Source organism: Nipponia nippon, unplaced genomic scaffold, assembly GCF_047370975.1.
Source record: "Nipponia nippon isolate SJK-2023a ecotype South Korea unplaced genomic scaffold, ASM4737097v1 scaffold_24, whole genome shotgun sequence".
Taxonomy (NCBI): domain Eukaryota; kingdom Metazoa; phylum Chordata; class Aves; order Pelecaniformes; family Threskiornithidae; genus Nipponia; species Nipponia nippon.
In genome coordinates, this window is record NW_028262341.1 from 4,986,796 (window position 1) to 5,006,733 (window position 19,938).

At 37.9% G+C, this 19,938-nt stretch overlaps 1 protein-coding gene across 1 annotated transcript in view; it reads left to right on the plus strand.

Annotated features, from left to right (window-relative positions):
* Positions 1-19,938, plus strand: part of ADGRV1 (adhesion G protein-coupled receptor V1) — a 286,915-nt gene that overhangs the window by 214,957 nt on the left and 52,020 nt on the right. The window contains exon 86 of the mRNA XM_087761398.1: positions 16,990-17,147. Within this exon, the coding sequence (XP_087617524.1) occupies positions 16,990-17,147 (158 nt within the window). The remainder of the gene's footprint in view (positions 1-16,989; positions 17,148-19,938) is intronic.

A 19,938-nucleotide genomic window follows, 5' to 3' on the forward strand; every position in this document is an offset into this window, starting at 1 on the left:
CAGTAACAAGAATTTTTTAGCTTGAGCTAGCTAATTTCTGTCCAAGTATTTGGATGAAGTCTCTCATGTGCCCCTTGCCCTATTACTTCAAAAGCACTGAATTTAGTTCTGAATCTTAGAACAACATACTTGAAACACAAGACTTTTACAGGCAGGAATAGCTAAGAATAGCCAGAAAAAGCATTCAGGGATTTTAATTGAACTGTCAGACATGCTAAGAGGAAGAGGTTTGTATAACAAATGGATGTGGAATTCCCATCCCCAATGTCTGAGCTTTGCTTTATATTCTGTGTGGACTTGGAAGGGTCTCCCCGCATGGTCTTCTCCCTCCAGCTTATGCTTCCTGTTATCCCAGTTTTTCCACCTCCTTTCTCCTCAGTTCACTGGCAAATCACCTAGGATTTCGAAGCTTTTGCAAACCGCTGTTGCTAGAGCTCAGCACAGAATTGTGCTTGGACATCTGGATGTGAGGCCAAATGCTGTGCAAACCACTTAGATGAAGCAGTGGGGAGGGGAAAAGCCTGCATTTTTCACTGGCTGATTTCTCACCATTCACTGTTTTACCCTTCTCAGCAGGGTAAACCAACCCATGCTGAGCTCTGTGCTACTGCAGGAGAGATGTTTCTGGTGAACCAGAGCTACTTAGGTTATGTCTACACTGTGCCACAATATAGACATTCCCATGTATATATATATATATGTTTGGCCGTTTTTTTATGCTGTAATTGTGCTTTATTTTCTAAACTCCATCATTTCCAGTGAAGCTGCCTAATGTGCTACCCACTGCTGAGGATTATTTAAAAATATCTTACTGCTAAATGTGATGGCTTTAATTACCTTTTATTTATCCCTCATTACCAACATATGTTTTCAGTGGAGGAAAATAGCTGGGGGTGGGGGCAGGGGGTTGAGTGCTTTTTATATCTTGGCAAATATTTACTGTTAATGTTAAGCGAATGTTAGCACGTCAGAAACAAACATAATCACTGTGTTGTGCTTTTAAAGCATTAATATAAAGAAGGATAAATTCTGCTGATTTGAGTGTTGGAATTTTGAAAAATGAGTAGAGAAAAATATTTGTTATTAAGGTAAAATTCCCAACCACTATTAAGTTCTGACAGATCAAAGTAGTTTTAAAGGGTTGCAAGGAAAAGTTGTAGCAGGTGAAAGCTGCACCCACAAATGACCTTGGGGCCTGATCCTTCAAATACCTTCAGATGAGGGGATTTTTGTGCCCAAGCAAAACTCCAGAGACTTCTCTGAAGCCTGCGTAGTACTGTGGCAAGAGTAACAGAGAACAGCTGCAGGATGAAGGCTTGCATCCTTGCCACTGACAGCTTTTAAAAGCTGTATATTTCCTTTCAGGTTGTGTGAGAAATTAGCAAGATAGTCCCTCCTACTTTATGGTCTTTAATTAGCAGAATACCGCCTACTGCTGCTAAAAAAACTTGTTCTTGGTTTATCTGTTTTCCAACAGTTTAGAAAAGCCTTCATCTGATATGCTAGAACGTAGCAGGAAATGCTAAAATAAGCAATAGTGAGATCAATACCAGCAACTGCCTCCGACTACTTCATTGACACTGACATGCTGTTTATAATAAGTATATACATCTAACCTCTTGTATTTGATCTTCCTAAAGAGAGTAGAAAAAAAATATAGTCTTTTTTTTTAACTTCACCGTAGGACTGTTCTGCAATAGGTCGGCTTTGTGCTTACATTTTAGTTGTGTACATGCACATTGACTGTATTTAGTGCAGTCTGCTGTGCTTTGGAAGACAACCTCTTGTCTGCACTATGTAACAGCACCAGTAATTAAAAGTGTATCTCACCAAACTGTGCTAAGGTACATCTGGGAAAAAGAAATGCAGCTTTAGTACATTGATTTGTATTAGTAGTATTAAATTTAATTATTGGTATGGCTTATACAGAACGAGTATGTTTAATACAGAGGCTGCAATAGAAGTGGTTGTAGTGTGTGCTTATCCTGGGCATTTATTATGTTACAAAGAAACATGCAGATTAAAAAAGTGTACATACTAAATACTGTTTTAAAGTGGGAAAAAAACTTTTGCATGACATTTTGTTATTCTTCATGCCAAAGGGCAGGACTGTGAACATGAGCCTCATTTATGTTTGACAGTTTGCACAGGGAAACATCTTTTTCAGCTAGATTTATATTAAAATCCTTAGTTTAAAGAATGGATAGAAAAAGTAGGCTAATTAGGAGTGTCTGCCCTAAAAGCTAGTACAAGGGAAACAGTTTCTTGCATGTGAGAAACTGTAACAAATATTAAATAGTAAAAAACAAAAAACAGAACCATAATAATAGATCATTGTTTCAAAGCCATTGATAATGGCTGATACACATGAGGAAGAAGCCTTAGATGTAAACAGGAGCAAGATAATTAACTGAAATCAGACACATAACTCCTTAAATAATTTTAAAAATGCAGTGTTAGCAAGAACCCTGCTCTAAGAGATTTCGAAGCAGGTTTCCACCAGCTTATTTTCCTGGTCAAATGCTGAGGGCTACAAGTCTTCTGGGACTTCTAGGACAATCTGCCTGGGGACTCCAAAGCTTCCAGTGCCTTGGAAGCCTAAACTGTATTAATACAGTGCTTCTGCTAGGTCCTTGCTGCTTCTCCTTTGGTAATTGGTGCTTCCTTAGCATTTACTTTCACAGGAGGGGAAAAAAAAAAGAAAAGAAAAAAAGTAGGTGTAAAATTTTTCAGAGAAATTTCTAGAGAATCATATACTGAGAAGACTGAAACACAGTGGGCCATGTTCTAAAACAACAGCAGATGACATTTTGGGTTCTCATTATAGAAAAGCATTGCTTAGGCATTTTATTTTTCCCCATTTCCCAACTGTTTAGCTCTACAGTAACAGCAGCAGTAGAGAAAAATAAGGAAATTGGGTTTTGCTTTATTATGCAATGGGTCTGGTTTATTGACAAGACTGTTGCTGCACACACTGACTCAGACTGAATCTTCTGAAGATCCTGTTCTTTGCTGTTTCAAAACAGCATCTTGGCACATCTTCATTCTTTGTTCATGCGGGACTGGATTTTCCCCACTGTTTTCTATTGTTACTAGTTACTCTGTGAGTACCTCCATTAATGAATGTTGTGCTACTCATAACGAATTTTGACATGTGAGTAAAGGTGATAGGGTCAAATTTCTAGCAGCAATTCCCGCTGATGTAGTGTTGTCTTTCAAAAAATTGCCGGGACAATCTGTCCAAATGTCAACATGAATGAGCAAGCCTTGGCTTGGTTTCTGGCAATTGTAAGTTCCACTGCTTTCTGAGTTTACCTTTCTTTACCAAAATGTCCTGTGATTTCGTTACCTTTTTTTGCTCCTTCTTCTCGTCTTCCCCTCACTCTCTTTCCTCTTTCTTTTGCTTCACAGAGGAAAGAAACTAAAAGAAAACTAAATAATGCCAAATGTTTGACTGCCACGTTATCACTCTAAAATCTGGAAAATCTGCTATTAAACATTTTGCACTTCATTAGAAACTTGCATCCAGTAAAAGAATTATTTTCCCATGTTGAATTATATATGAAATAAAAGTTATGGACCTGTCTCTGAGCTAATCTGCATGAGATATAAACTGATTTAAATTAATCAAACAGAAACGCGGCTTTCATTTTCATTCACATCAAACAATATCCACAGCAGTAGTATGGGCAGTAAGAGATTTTTGGCTGTACATTTTCCCATCATCCTGATGAGGTGACAGAGGCAAAGTACAGCACTGAATCAAAGAGTGTCAGTGTAGCTGCGTTATGCTTTGAGTAGTAGTATTTGATTACAGAAGTCTCAAAATGTAGAAGTGGGTGACGTGTTTCACAGCTGTACTGAACTCTTTGGGGCAGCTTTTATGGCTCATCTGAGATATGCTTGCTTTGACCCATTAGCAGATGACGTTCAGTGCTCCACAGAAAATACCCTATTTCCTTTTGAGTAAAATTGATTAAACAAAAGCAAAAGTAACATTATGGTGTAATATCTGAGCTGCAGCTATAGTGAAAGCACTCACCTTTTAAATTTTTTTCCAAAATAATTCCATAGGTCTCTACAACCTTTCTCAATCAACTGTTTTCTGAAATTATAGGGTGAAATGTGTTTTTTCCCTTATTCCAGTTCTTGCACCCCATCTCTTAGGTAAGTAGGGCAAATTGAAGCAGGAATCTTTTACATTTTGACATCAACATTTGTGTAGTTGTCACCTTTACTTTATGGATCAAGACCACATATAAGTGTAGGATAGCCTATGAAACAGCTGGTGGAACATCGTGGCCATGGGTTTATGAAGAACTTGCACAACATAAAGAGAATAAGATTTCTTGCAAAGGTGTACAAAAGTGTAAGATGAACTTGCAGCTCCAACCAGAAAGGTAGTCTGGGGGCTGAGGCTCAGTGCTTACACAGGGGCTGCTGTTCCACGTTTTTGGTAGGTGCCCCTTCTCCCTCAGGGAGCTGTGCTGGCTTCAGGACACTCAGCGGCAAAGAACAGCTTATCTCAAAGTCTGTTTCTGCAGCATGCCAACACTGGCTAACAAAGCACAGCCTTGTAAAACCCTGTTAATAAACAGCTGGTGGAGCCAGTAATGCTCAGACTTCAACAAGTGGCAGTTTGTCATTCTGGGGCTAACAGACATGGAAGTGGTGCCAACCGTGCCCCTTGCTGGAGGTGGCTGTGCGCTGTGGGACCACTGCTGGAGGGGACCTGAGCTCCTCGGGCATTGCCCTCGGCATTTGCTCAGCAGCAGGGCCCGGAGCCAAGAGCTTCACTTTGCTGGGTGGCCTCACAGGCAGCTGGGCGCATATCTGCCATTTCACCATATGGGAAAGGCAGATGCAGTACTTTCGATAAGGGACACAGGGGTGCAGACTTGCCGCTCTGCAGGCTTACAAATGTAGGTTTTTCAGACTGCTTGTGAGGAAAGAAACTGGTACTTCCTCCAGAGCAGTAATGCCGCGAGCTTCCGCTCTGCATGGTGTCCTGCACAGGCTGTACTGAGAGCTGCGTATGTTTGCAAAGCAGGGGGAAAAAAAAACATTCTGAAAACCCCAAACAAAACTCTACATATTGCAAAAGCCTCTGTTAACATCCAGAGCTGGAGATTCTCTGGCTGCCTTGTTTGGAGGTGAGAATTGAGTCAAAGTTTTAAAAAAAAACTTCACTAATATCAGGAAGGGTTGCCTGTGGTTCACTTATCAGCAAGAACATTTATTTATGTTAGTGTTCTTCGCTTATCGGTAACAGCACCGACATGACCTTATGGTAGAAGTTCAACAAACACTGTATTGTTTAAGTTAAAAATAAGAAATCTTTATAAATGCTGGTGCATTTTGTTACATTTCCAATTTGTTTTACCTGACATTTTCTTAGTTTTCCTAAATGTCTTATCTTACTGGCAGAAAGCTCATAAATTTTTAGCAAATTTACTTTGTAGATTACAGAAAGGATTTTTTTCAGAACTAGAAGCAACAGGAACTGACATTTAAATAGCTTCAGATACATATCATGTGGAGAGAACTGTAGTATTTACAACTGTTGTGTCTGGCATCTTAAATTTCAGAGGTGTTTTACACATAACAGTATTCTTTGGTACTGGAACCCACTAATATTAGAAAACTTTTTTCTTCATAAAATGTAACTCCAGCAGAATGTCAGTTTTTTAAAAATTTCTGTAATCATCATGTACCCTTTAATTTCAATAGAGTCTGTATTTAGGACCCAGTTCTCAGGTGGTTACCTTTTTTTATGGAAAGAAATAGGAAAAATATTTCTAGTAAGAGCAAGGACATATGTAAATACCACTTTAAAATCTTAAATGGTCTAGTTAGAAATTTCCCATGTGTAATTAATACATTTCCAAGATTTTTTCTAATAAAACCGAAATTCGAGCTATTTTATAATGCTGAACTGTGACTTGATTTAAGGAAATCAGAGTTCAGTTTAAAATTTGATACAGCCCATGAAATTTGGCCAACATGTGTTAAGCATGCAGTTTGTTTGCAAGTCATTTAAAAAAAAAAAGTGGCAGGGATTTTCCAAAGAATATAGGAGAGCTGGTGGGCAACCACATCCTGCCGAGGCAGTGTCAGCAGGGTGTGGGCTGCGTCAGGACTCTTTGAAAGCTCCAGCAACACCCTTTGACTCAGTTATAAACCAGTGTTGCTTTCACCTTACCATAAGGCCATCTATTGGAGTTACCTGATGCAAATATGAATCAGACAGCTCTCTCCTGGTTATTTTGAGCTACTCTTTTGTTACAGAGCAGACAAAAAAAAAAATCTATTTCCTGAGAGGAACCTCTTGCTAAAAGAAACCCTTGCATATCAGAGAGTCATCAAAATATGAAGCCATGCCACATTTCAGTCAGCCTCCACTGCTTGAACAACCACTCTGGCCTGCCAAGTGTAATTTAGAGGCAGTTGTAATTTATGCTGACTGGTGTGAAATTGTTCTTCCCTGCTCAGTCATGTAGAACAATCAGCCTAATCGGAGGGAAGGTCCTTTCTCAGTGTGCTCATATGAAGATTTCTGAAGGACTATATCATGAAAGAGGACATATTGTGTCTTCCTGAGTCACGATACCACTGTGCTTGCCTTCCAGTGTTCGATTTACCCAAGCCATGTCACTTCTTTTAAAACTTGCTGTGGGCCTGAGGTTATTATGAATAATGAGCCGTTAGAAAAGCAGAGTGCATCTGACCATTAATGCTCAGCTTCAGTACAGCTGCCATAGCCTTTTGAGTCTTATTTTTATCAAGGCATCCATGGCCTTGTGTAGTGATGCTGGAAGCCAGATGTTTGTTTTTATCAAATCATGTTTTTACACTTTTTGGTGAGGGATACATAGCATTTAGAAAAACAACATTATTATCACAATCATTATTATTATCATCATCATCATTATGTAATAATGTATTTTTAAAAGAATGGAAACTGATGCTTTCTTTTAATGAAGGTCATTATGCAGCTGCAATACATTATTTTATTATGACTTTTTTTTTCTGTAGTTGTTGGAGTTTTCTGCCTCAGACAAAGATGCTCAAACACTGCTCTCAGTTTCTGAAACAGCACAGATATAAGCATTCACTTTTGCTGGCTGGGAAATTATGACATCCAAATTTTATGTTTAGGCCTTCATTTATATATTTTACTATTTTAACTACTGAAATACGATTATCACAGTATGAACTTAGTGTAATGAATCACTATTTCAATATACTTTATTAAATGATTTTAATTTACACATAAACACTGTAAAAAAACTGTAAGGAGATACATTCTCCAAATCATCATTGAGTTTTCTGTAGAAATTTGATCTTACCACAGTATGCCAAGACAAAGAAAAAAAAATACTGGTGTATAAATTTTCAGGACCAACTTGAAATACTATAAAGGGATCTGCTTCTCTCCAGCTGTTAGGTATCCACCATCACCTTAGGTATCCACCGTCACCCAAAATTAGCTGTTTCACTAGGCCTCTTAGAATTGAGGAGTTTACTACTTGTCACTTTTGAAAGTATTTTAAATTATAAAATGATGCCTCAAATTCCATTCATGCAAATAAAAGAGCTCTAAGGACAGATACCTGGCCCAAAGGTTAAGTGACACAGACTGGTTCTCATTCACATGTGTTTGAAATCTCTCCACCAGCCAAAACTACATAGCACTTGGTCCTGTATCTGCTCTGGTCTTTTCAAAGAGTCTTCGTAGCAATAAAATGTATTGCTTTGTGTGGGTTTTTTCAATTCAGAGTATCTGAAACAACATGAGAGTTACATTGACAGCAGTCAGGGAGTGTTTTTATAACACAAAACTTAGGGTATGTATGGTGTGCCCTCACAGGTGGCACATGGGCATTTTTGAGAGCGCTAAGGCTTGGAGTAGGGTTGGTGTTGACAGACTGTAGAGGATGGAAGGAGTAAAACCTGCTGTAGTTTCATCAGTAATGACCTTTTTTACTCAGTCTGCCTCTGCCTAGACATTGTTTTGAAAATACCTAGTTGGAGTGATGCAAAACAGAGTTAGGTATTTTGGATGGTAAGAGGATCCATGCTTGACTATAGATCCCTAGATCTTCATTTGCCAGTGTGATTGTCCCCCACTAAGTCAGTATTGAATGACAACAGGAATTCTTCCTAGATCCTTCGTTTTCCTTTTCACTTAACCAGACAGATGTATTGTGCCAACATTGGACCAACATCTAGTTGATAAATGTTGTTTCAAGCTATACTTGGATGTAAATGCATCCATAGAGACAGAGGCCTGATTGTCTAAGCATTGTCCTGACAATTGCAATCTCCTGCATTGTGCTTTTTGAGCTGGCCCTGACATCTTCAAAAGTCTTGTAAAAATTATTTTCCATCACTAAGTTTTCTTTCTATGCTGCAAATTGAAATTTAAGCCCCTCAGCTTGTGTTTTCCAGCAAGAAAAATGTATCACAACATAGAGAAAGTATTATTTTTTTTTCCTACTCGTAGATTGCCAGTTCTTTTGCCTACTTGTAGTTTCCCAATACATGTCCCTTCTCTTTAGAAAAAAACAAAACAAAACAAAACAAAAAAACCCAAAACAAAACAAATCAAAACAATTTTTTTCAGTCTTTCTGAGTGGAACACATTTATAAGACCTCTGGTAGCCTTCACATCTCTACTGTGAACTTTATTCATTCAATTAATGTTTTTGAAACGTGCCAAAACCAGACACAGCTTGCCACTGAGGTTTTGGTAATGCTGACTAGAGCAGAACAGTTACTTCATATGTGTTGCAACACACACTGCTGTTCATACATCCAAGTATGACATCTACCTCTTTGCAGCAGCATAAAGTTATGCCTCATGTTCTGCTTAATGTGATCCACAGGAATTTCCAAATTCTTTTCTGCAGAATTAAGAACTAGCCAGTGAGTGTGGTAGATTTGTAGTAGGTTTTACAAATTTACTTTCCTTGTGTTGCATCCCCCTGTGTAATTCAAATAATAGTGTCAAAATTTTCCAAGTGCATTTATAAAACAAACCTGTAACCTCAGGAAAGAATGAAATCAAGTTTATCTGATGTAGTCTGTTGTCCAGAAAAGCATCTTGATTTTTGCTTTTTAATTCTTCATGAGTTCATATTTGTTCAGTTAGATCTGTTCAACAGGCCGATACATCAGTTAGATCATGTTGTTGCCCTTTCTGAACTTTGGAGCAATGTTAGTCTATCTCAAATTTCCTTATATATTGAAAGATATATTGAAAAAGACTGTCAACAGACTATGTTCTCAGGTAAATTTTTCAGAATTCTTAGATGGAACTTCTCAAGGAATCATGACTTTAAAATGTCTTTCAAATATTGTTCAACATCTTCCTTGGTTACTAATGGACTGGAAAATTTTACATTCGCCTCATATAATACAAGCCTGGGATAAAGGAGTTTCCATTCATATTTACCACAGCACAAAGTTGGGAAATAAGTACATTGAATGTCTGTTATAATTCATAATGTTATTGACATCTGAGATCTGTTCTGAAAAAGTAGTATGGTATTCAGTGGGGACATGTAGAAAGAATTGTATCTTGCCAAGAATAATTAGCTATGCAAAAATAGGATAGGGAATAACTGACTGTTTACCAGTTCTGCACGAAAAGATCTCATGCGTATTGTGGATGATAAACTGAGCATGAGTCAACAACTTTGTGCTACAGCACAAAAGGCAGACGTGGTGTTGGCCTGTCTATAAAGCAACTTAGTGTTAAGGACACATAAAGTCCTGCTGTAGTCATGTACTGACATGAAATGCTATCAAAGGTGCTGGACCTCATAATTTAAGAAGTACGTTAGCAAAATAGTGTAATTATTGAGACTGACAAAGGTCTTAAATATAAAATATGCTTAGAAAGACTGAAAGATCTAGATTGTTCAGTTAAAAGAAGACCAAAGGGGAAAATTATAGCGATTTACAAGTAGATAAAGAAATGTTGCAGCAAACAAGGGAAAAATCTGTTTCCCGCATTTGTGTTGGCTATGGCAAGATGTAACGTGTACACCACACCAAGAAGGATTTAACACTGGGAAATGGTGTCTAGAGGTAAATGCTGTGAAGCACTGAAACAGGTTTCTTGGAAGGGTTGTGTGTTCTTTATCAGGCTAGACAGACACCAGGCAGTAATGACGTAGGGTGTGGTAGAGAGAAAAGCTTTTTTACGGAGAGAAAAGCTTTTTAGTTCTCAGACACAGTACAATTTCCTTTAGTACAAGGTTCATAGGGATGGTGAGTCATTGCTGATGGTACTTCAAAAATATTTTCAAATTCTCACCCGTGTTAAACCATCCCATAGCTGTGTCCATGATACCATCACAGGCCAACATTTGCTGCAATGTTAAGTAGCAAGGTAGCATCTGGTATAAATGCAGCTGTTTTTTGGCTGGGTTGCAAACTTCCTATTTGTGCAGTAAAGCTTAAAACCCCTCCAAATAAGTGCTACATGATTGCCCAAGGCAGCCATAGGACACATCAGATTGGGCCACTCTCTTTAAATGGGTCTTCCACTGAATTTTAATATGTGTTGAGTCCATGTTTTCATGGTGTTGTGTAGTCTGTTGTTAGCCTATCTAGAAGACTGCATGAAGTGGAATGAAGACTACAGGTCTAAACCCATGTCCCTTTGGCACTGTGAATTTTTGCCTAATCTTATAGAAATGTCTAGAATCTTATCTACTCTAGAAACAGAAATTTCTCTGGTATGAATGTGGCTTGAATTTCTTCAGGAACTAGTGAGTATCACTCCAATGTTACCCATTTTAAGCTCAGCATACCCTTTCTGACTGGTTTTCTTCACATCAGTTCATAGCAACATAAGCAACTTTTTTAAAAAAACAGCACATACAAACAAAATTGTCCACATACTTCTTTCCCTGTCAGGGGAGTGGAAAACAAAACACAGCACGAACATTAATCTGGTTGCTTAATGTATTTATGGAAAATGACTACTGTTACAATATAAAACAAAGATTGGAACTGTATAATCTGTTCAGGCTGAGAATTCATGAGGTTCAGGAGGTTTTGACACTGCAAAAGCTGCCACAGTTATCTGCTCTGAGAGTATGCCCACCACTGATTCAGTCTCAAAGAGTTGCTAAACGCTGCATTTTACTGCATGTAGTTTTAAAGTCAATGAGCATTATTTTTTGTTTGCTTTAAAATGCTGTGCTTTAAAGCTCAGTGGCTCATGAGCTACTCTGCATTGATTCACTGCATCTATTCTACAATCGTGATAGATGGCCATGTGCATAAAACAGCAGCAATCCTGAATCGTCTGTGCAGAGTCCATGGACCAGGGTCTCTAGCTTGGTGCTAAGGGAAATAAAATAGTACAGCATTACCTGGACACTTGGTGCTTTGGTTTTGTACCTTGCTGCCAAAAGCTGTGAAGGTATTTGATATAAAGAACAGCAGTATACAACAACAAGCAGAAAGTTGGAAGAAGAGACCAGAAGAAGCAGCATAAACTCCTGTAAGAATTATTGCACTAGATGTAGGCCCACACAGGAGCAATTTGTCAGCTGAAATTGCAAACAAACATATAGCAGAGAAATGAGTTTATTGGTGATTCTGAGATGCAATGCAAGAGAACAGATCTTCTCAGAGAAGCTGCCCAGAACCTCAGAAGCAGATAATAGATATCATCATCTAGGATGAGTTCATAATAGAAAGACATTTTAGTTTTTGGTATGCTGCTTAGATACAGGTCATACACAATTTGCTGCAGATAATTTGTCAGATTAACAACTCTGTAGCAAGTAATTATTTGCAAAAAGCGTTTCCATTGTCTAGCCTGCTCTGCACTTACTATAAAATTTTTGAGCTTGTTCTAGAAGAAATATGGAATGCCAACTCAAGGGTAATATAGCTTTCTTCCACAACAAAGCCAAGATCTGGAACAGAGTTAGTTGCTTTTTAAGAAAGCCCAGAGTGTGTGAACATCTAGTAGTGTATATGTAGATCATAAACTAACTTGCATATTTCCATTTTTTAACATTGTGTCATCTACTTTGTGAAGAATTTGCTGAGTAAGCATGAATAAATGATTCAAGCTTTGGCTTTCATTATTGGGTTTTTTTAGGTACACAGATTTCATTCTCTAAATGGATGTGATGAAATACAAATATAAGTGCAAATTCATGTGTCTGACCTTTGCCTTTTACTTTCCTGATGTAACATGCGCAATATGAGCAAACTCAGATGGTGCCACAACTCTCTGTTCTCTGTGCCAGGCTGCCCGCCAACTCACTGTGCCAAAAGCAAGGAAGAAGCACAAGAGTTGTCGAGCTTTGTCCCCAGAATTAAATAATAATAATAAAAATTAAAATAAATAATAAATAAAAAAATACCAACAACAACAGTAATAATAATAATAATCTACGTCTAGCTCTGGAGAGAAACTCATGTGACAAATAAACATCAAAAGGTTAACTGCCTGCTGACAAAACTAAAAGAGAACACCAGATATTTTTTGTTAGACTGAAAGACTTGCAATTTTTTGTCAAACTTAACTTTCCATAGTTTCAAGACACATTTGAAGGAGATTGCCCTTAGAATTCAAGACATGGCAATAAAGGAATGAAACTATCTATAACACATTGAGCAATTTTAAATCTTTCTTGTTTAGAAGGGAACAAAATATGTCAGTCCTTTCATTGAATAACTCCCTGAATTTTTTAAATAGTCCTTATTTTCTTAGCAATGTTGCTTGGTTGTTTGTTTTGTTTTTTTTTTCTTTTTTTAATATTAATTATATAATTGTGTTAACAAATAGTTCCAGTATACATCATGTCAGTTGTCTTCTCTTTTTCCTTTAAAAATATTAGGAAAAATAAAAGAGGGCCTTCTGCATCTTATGTAGCTGGAATCCTTCTCCAGATTTCAGGAAATGTTATGGTTTAAGATATCACAGAAGACTTTACAAACACACTTAAAGGGTCAGATAAACATGCTTCGCCCCCTTGAGAAGAAAGCAAGCCTAGCAATCCCATTTTATAGATTAGAAGGGGAAAAAAAAGCAAAACCAAGGTAAAGCCCTGATTCTGGCAGGCCAATAAGTGAGGTCATTTTAATAAATTAATTGATTTAAATGTATATGATTTTCTGAGGTTACATCTTTTCCAAAGAAGAGATGATGTTGTCTATTAATTTGTATGTCCTAATCTCTCCGTGTTTGTTGTATTTAAAAGTATCAATTTAGATTGAATGAACATCTGCAGTAGTTCTCAAGAGAGAAAAAAAATCTTGTATATTAAAGCTGTTTCTCATCATTCTATTCCTGGCAAAAAATATGTAAAGCAAGTGTCTTATTGCTTCATATTGAAGGAAAAAAAACTAATATAGTTCCTGGTTTGTTTGATTTTTTTTCACTTTTAAAATGATTAACAAATCATTGCATACTACTATGGAATTATACCTTAGAGAAGATACATACTAAAAACAATTATTTCTAAAATTATTTCTAGCTTCTTTCATAGAATTATAACAGATACAGACCTACACAGGGCTTTAGATAATGTGTTTAATGTTCTCATAAGTTGGAAAAAAATTTTGTAAATTAGAAGTGTTTGATATGGAAGTAAACTGCTGTTTATGGAAAAAGTGACACCAGGAGTGGGGTAGGAGATTGAGAGGTTACCAGAGGGATTCTTGAAGATAATGAAAAGAAATTGGTTTAGCTAAGAGCAGTGGAAGAGAATCAACCAATGGGAATATGTTACTATCAAGGTTACCAGAGAAATTTATAGTAATCAAAACAAAATCAGGGATCAAAACAAAGTCAATGGTCAGAACAAGATGGTCAAAACAGAAGCAAAGATGGAATCTTCATTCAGATGATAGTCAAGAAGGGCAAGAGCGGAGGCAGCTTGGGATGAAAGCTAAACAGTTGTCTTTTCGATGCTAGGTAAGCTGGTAGCAAAACTTCTCAAAACAGTCAGGAAAAAATGTACAATTTGGTACTGCAAGAAACACTAGAAAGTGTTCACAGGAGGTCACAGAAGCTTTGTAACAAAATGACAGTCTCTGAAGAAGTTAACAGTGTTTGATTTTTCTCATCCCCATTTCACAAGGCATGTATTTCAACTGGTAGCTGTATTTTTTCTTGCTATTACTCAGATTCAAAACAAACAAAAACCTTATAGTTACTTACCCAAGAAAGAAATACAAGAATAACTTCATTATGAAGAATGGTTCTGTCTTTCATGGATTAAAGACTTACTTTACAAAGTCTAGTGCCTGTTTAAAAAAAAAAAAAGCAACTTGCTTAAGGGCTATACTGCAGGAGATAATGCTCTTCTTTAAACAAGTAAGGTTTGTAATTATGTAGTTCATTCCAGTCTCCATATCAGTCTTTCTAGGCCTTTTTCTATAGAATAGATGTGTTCTGGAACACCAACTTAGTTGTCGTTTTGGGACATTTTTCTTCTATTCCTATCCAATGCTAGGGATACGAGACACATGGTAGGTCCATGTGGCAAATGTGTCATGGTAATGGAATAATAAATGTGTGCCCCCAGTGTCAAGTATAATAAATATTTTCAGTTGGTCCCTATAATGATATCCCATATGATTTCCAGCATAAAAGGTATCTTTCAACATATATCATCACACTGCTATATGTGAATAGAATTTACAGGAAGTGGTGGTCGTTCTTGTATTGCTCACGATTGCTTTCAAGACAAAAATCCAAAATAAGATTTGTAAATTAATACAGCTTTGTGTATTTCTTGTCTACATAACTTTTCGGTGTCTTTTTTAGAGCAAGTACCTAGGGGTATTAGTAAAACTGACCCATCTCTGTGGGTTTTTGGTTTCATGCAGCTTTTGTTAACTGAATGTAAAGGAGTGTTCACAGAAAACTTTCAAGACGTTCAGATAATTTTTTAAGAGCATAAGTGATCTCTGAAATACAAAAATGTATCAAATTGAAAAAAATTACAGGTTTCAGAATATAAAATGATTTTATAGAAGACTATACTTCTGCTAAGATTCTTGGCTTCAGTATAATCATTAAAAACAGCATAAGTTATGGTAATGTGCCTTCAGGTCTTAATGCTAATTGGGCCCACTCAAGAATACATTTGGGGAACAAAAATAACTTTCATACCTAAGCAGTATTAAAAATAAGAAGGATGAAATGGATGACATGTTGTATCCAGGAGCCAACCGTCTTGACAGCAAGTTGAGGGAGATGATCCTTCCCATCTGCTCAGCACTCATGAGGCCACACCTGGAGCTCTGGGTCCAGTTCTGGGCTTCTCAGTACAAAAGAGACATGGACAGACTGGACAAAGTCCAATGAAGGGCCACCAAAATGCGTAAGGGACTGGAGCATCTCTTCTATGAGGAAAAGCTGAGAGAGTTGGGACTGTTCAACCTGGAGAACAGAAGGCTCAAAGGGATCTTTTTAATGTATATAAATAACTGTAGGGAGGCTGCAAAGAGGATGAAGACAGTCTCTTTTCAGAGGTGCCCAGTGACAGGGCCAGAGGCCATGGGCACAAACTGAAACACAGGAACCCCCATCGGAACATCAGGAAACACTTTTTCACTGTCTGGGTGACCAAGCACTGGCACAGGTTGCCCAGAGAGTCTCCATCCTTGGAGATATTAAAAAACCATCTAGACACAGTCCTGGGCAACCAGCTCTATGTGTCCATGCTTGAGCAGGGGGATTGGACAAGATGACACCCAGTGGTCCTTTTCTACCTCAACCACTCTGTGGTTCTGTGAAACAAACACCTTTAACTGCAATAGAGAGTTCCTACCTTCCCTCTTGCTTGCTTATTTTCTCAGTGATGTTATCAGGTGGTATCTCAACTTGCTGTCTGACTGAGCCTGTACCTTTTGAAGAGAGTTGTAGAAGGTATCTAGATTCTGCTGGAAATGATTTGGGGATGCACTGAGTGTGCCTGACTGATGCTGTGGCAGAGCTGGCACAGAATGCAATCCCAGAGTCTTGCAGGACTTGCTGGACAGAGTACTCATGTCCACTTAAGCAAAGCCAGAGGCTATACCAGGTACAGTGAAACATGTACCCAGGCTGTTCTCAGATGTATATTATATCAGCATGGACTCTAAGGTTATTCAGCAGAGCTGACCTGACAAACAGAAGGGCTGGGTAAGTTACACCCTCTTAATAGGGACAGCAGTGACCACATACTCTCTAGACATACTGACTCCCGAGCCGTCCCTTGGGCTAATCCGTTGTGCGTCATCTCTAGAGTAGGTCAGTGGCAGTAAAGCACATACTGACCTCAAGGGAGTTCACAGAAAACCCTGATCTCTCATACCGTTGAGGCTCTCTTTAGCTATCATCTCCATATCCTTCAAGTCATCGTCTTATATGCGTAATTTGACTCTTTTTGGAATAGCTCGTGTTCCTGTCACATCTTTATAAATAATAATAACTTAATAAATGGAAAGGGTAAGGAGAGACAGGACAATTCAAAAAAAAAAGCAGGAAGGAGTGAACATTAGGCTTCAGTGTGGAAATGACATATAATTTCCAACAGCTTGAGGAGGAATAGTTATCTTGCCTTTAAGACTTGTTCATTTATTTTAAAAATATATTTCTCAAAATTTAATTTGTGGTTTCAGTAGCTAAGTATAGAAAATTGCATCATGCCCTTTTAGACTTTGGTGACTAAGAGTGATCACATTAAATGAATATAGCATGCATGGAGTTTGTTAAAATATAATTTGTTCCATTGCAACAGTTTAAATCTCTTCAACATTGGTTAGGCTAAAATATAACATGCATACTTTTAAGGTGCAAATCTTATATTATTTAAGATACGATAAGGAGATAAGAACCAACAGAACCCAATGCATCCTATCAAGTTTGCTCTGGGAACAGAGTTAAAGATTTTGTGGTTTGTAAAGCATAAGGTGTCTCTTATTTTCATAAACAGAATTTTTTTCCATTTTTTCCATCAGGTGCTTCATTCCAAATGCCTACGCTGCTCTCTTCACCGCTGCTCTGGTGCCATTAATGTGCTTGGTAGTGGTTTTTGTGGTGTTCATCCACGCCTACCAGGTGACCCCACAATGGAAAGCGTATGACGATATTTTCAGAGGAAGAACAAACGCTGCAGGTATGATTCGTGGGCGACGCCTACGCAAACAAGTTGGACTTTCAGAACAGTACTGACTGTTCTCACAAGGTCAGAAAACCCCACTAGAAACCACAATTCAATAGATACCTACACACTTGTTTAAGATTAAGCATACTAGTGGTCCCTTTGAAGTCTGTCAAAGTACTTTAATGATGGAAGTTATGCAGATGCTTAACTGTCTTATGAGGATAAAAATGTGCTAAACCTAAACCAAGAAATTAGTATCACTGCTTATGTCTAGTCCAGTAAAGAGAATAATGATAAGACACAGCACTGCCCTGCTTGAAGCACTGTGTCCCCATGCCTGGTTTTGGCGGGGGGTATTGAACAGCCCTGTCCCAGGGAAGGCTGGGGCTGCTCAGGAGCACTGATTGCAGGTGTGTGGGGCAGCAATAATGTACGAACGCATGCTGTGCTCCTTTGCTCAGCCCCAGGTGTTGGCCACAGCTCCTGGCCCTTGTGTTTTTCAGTATAGTAGGTCACTGCAGTCATGAGCCATCTGCGTGTTGGAGTATTTGGAGTTAATGCCTCTGTTTTGAAATTTCCTAGCACTACTCGCAACTGAAACGTGCTTGAAAGAAAAGACCTGTTTCGTGCAAAACAGGAAGTATCGGTTGGTCTCCTCTGTCAGAACAATTCAAATACAATAATGTTCCCAAAATAAAGTTGCAGCAGTTTAGAGCAATACTGTAATAATAGGACACTCTGTGGGAAGCTTAGAATAATTCTTTTGTTTTCATGGTGTTCTTGGAAAAAAAATCTGAGTTTCATAAACAAGTGCAAATATAGAGATTTTTAATAGAAATGTATCTATTTTCTCCCTGACTGCATGAATCCAGTTAGATTTCATAAACTTGCGAAAGATTCTTGCATCATTTTTTCCCAACTCATTAGATAAATATCATCTGAACTTAAAAGGGACAGTGCATTATTAAAAAATTCCATTGAGTATTCCAGTGCTTGTAACTGTTCAGATTTATAAAGAGCAGCTGTCTTGTTCAAATGGTCAAATTTCCAGTGATAATTGTATTATGAAATGAGGGGGTTTGGCTTTTTTGAACAGTTGGGTTGTAGAAATATATTCCTTCTATGAGAAAATGAAAATAAATTTTAAATATTTATTATCTGGACATTTCTTCAAATATTAATTTCTTTCTTAGTGACAAAATGTCAGCTTGCCTAAAAGCTATATGAATTTGGATAAGGTCTGATAAACATAAGCTTATAAGTATGATACCCAAGATCTTACTTGCACTTTACAATTTCCTTTCTTTCTGATATAAAAGGGACTGCCTGGAGCAGTCACAAAGGTGGTTCCTTATTCAGTCTTGAATAATATAGTTTATTTATTTAGAAATAACTTTTTTTAGTATCTCTAAGGATGGAGATTCCATATTCCTATGTTGAAGGTTAAGGCTCATCTCAGAGCAGTTAAACAAAAAAAACCCAACCAACCAACTGAAAACTGAAACAATGCCATAAGGAAAGCTGGCATGCAAAATGGCAGAAAGTACTAATAGGAGTTAAAATAATAGGGTTGCAACAAAACTTTGTTTGATTTAACATAGGATTCAGGGTGGGTTTTTTCTCCAACAGAGTCCAGAAAATGGTATAGAGAATGCTGAGGTCTCAGAAGAAAAGAAAAGAAAAAAAAAAATCAGGAAGAGAGACATTCAGTAACATGTCAAAAATGGTATGGGGTTTTTTAAAGCAGTTTGCAACTTTTACTACTTTTACACCTTCATGGCAAACTGATGTTTTGCTACCACAGGGCTTTTGCAAGCAGAAATGAAAGTACCTCATGCAATGTGGGTGAGAGCAAGTTGGAGAGAGGCTGTTTTAGAGAAGAAAAAGAGCTGCCTGGTGAGGTTTATGGTGCCTGTGGTTGTATAAGGCCTCTCTGTGTAGCTGTGTTTATAGTGTAAGCTTCCAGAAAGAAAGGCCAGTGGTTTCTCTAGTTTGTAACGTTGCCTATAACTACATAACATGGTATTTACTGTTAAAAAAAGGCCTCTGACTTTCTGCCTGAATATTTCTCTCCTGAAATGTGAGATAGTGGTAGTATATTTACATTATTTTTAATATTTTATGGGCATATTGTGCTTTTAAAGATATATTCAAAGGCAGTTTGCAGTGGTAAGACCTATTACCACTTTTAAATTTTGAACCTTACCATATGACCCACTCTTTGGACAAGATCACTCCACTGACTCCATGTTCTTACAAACTCAGTGAGACCTGCTCCTGCTTCAGTGCTGTTATTGCAACCACCACAGAGGATGCTGTGGGAAACACCATTTTTCATAATGGCAAAGTTGCCTGCAATCAGCTGCATGATGATATCTTGCTTCAGCAACAGAGAGGGGCTCCTGGGTCACACCTGCACCACGTTCTTCAGTGCACGCTTCAGAGCCATTTGCAAGATCCTATGGGGTAGGGAGTTCTTTTAGCAACGTTGCCTCCTTAAGTTGCACAGGCACGCTTTGCTGTTTTGTTATGGCACTAAATAAGCCAAGGTTTCTCTCTCTTTCATGCAAAACCAGAGGAAAGGTGGAGCTACGAAGGAACAGTTGTCTATGTGTAGTGTCTTATTCTGGCTTGTCTCTAGCTCTCATCCCCATATTGATTTCCTCCCTATTTGATCGCCCACAACAATTAATTCCTACAGCAAAAAAACCCTTTCCTAGCCTCCAGCCTGAGGTTCAGAACCCAAACTTCCCCACTTTGTACAATGTGATAAGTAATGGAAAAAAAGAAGAAGAAAAAAAAT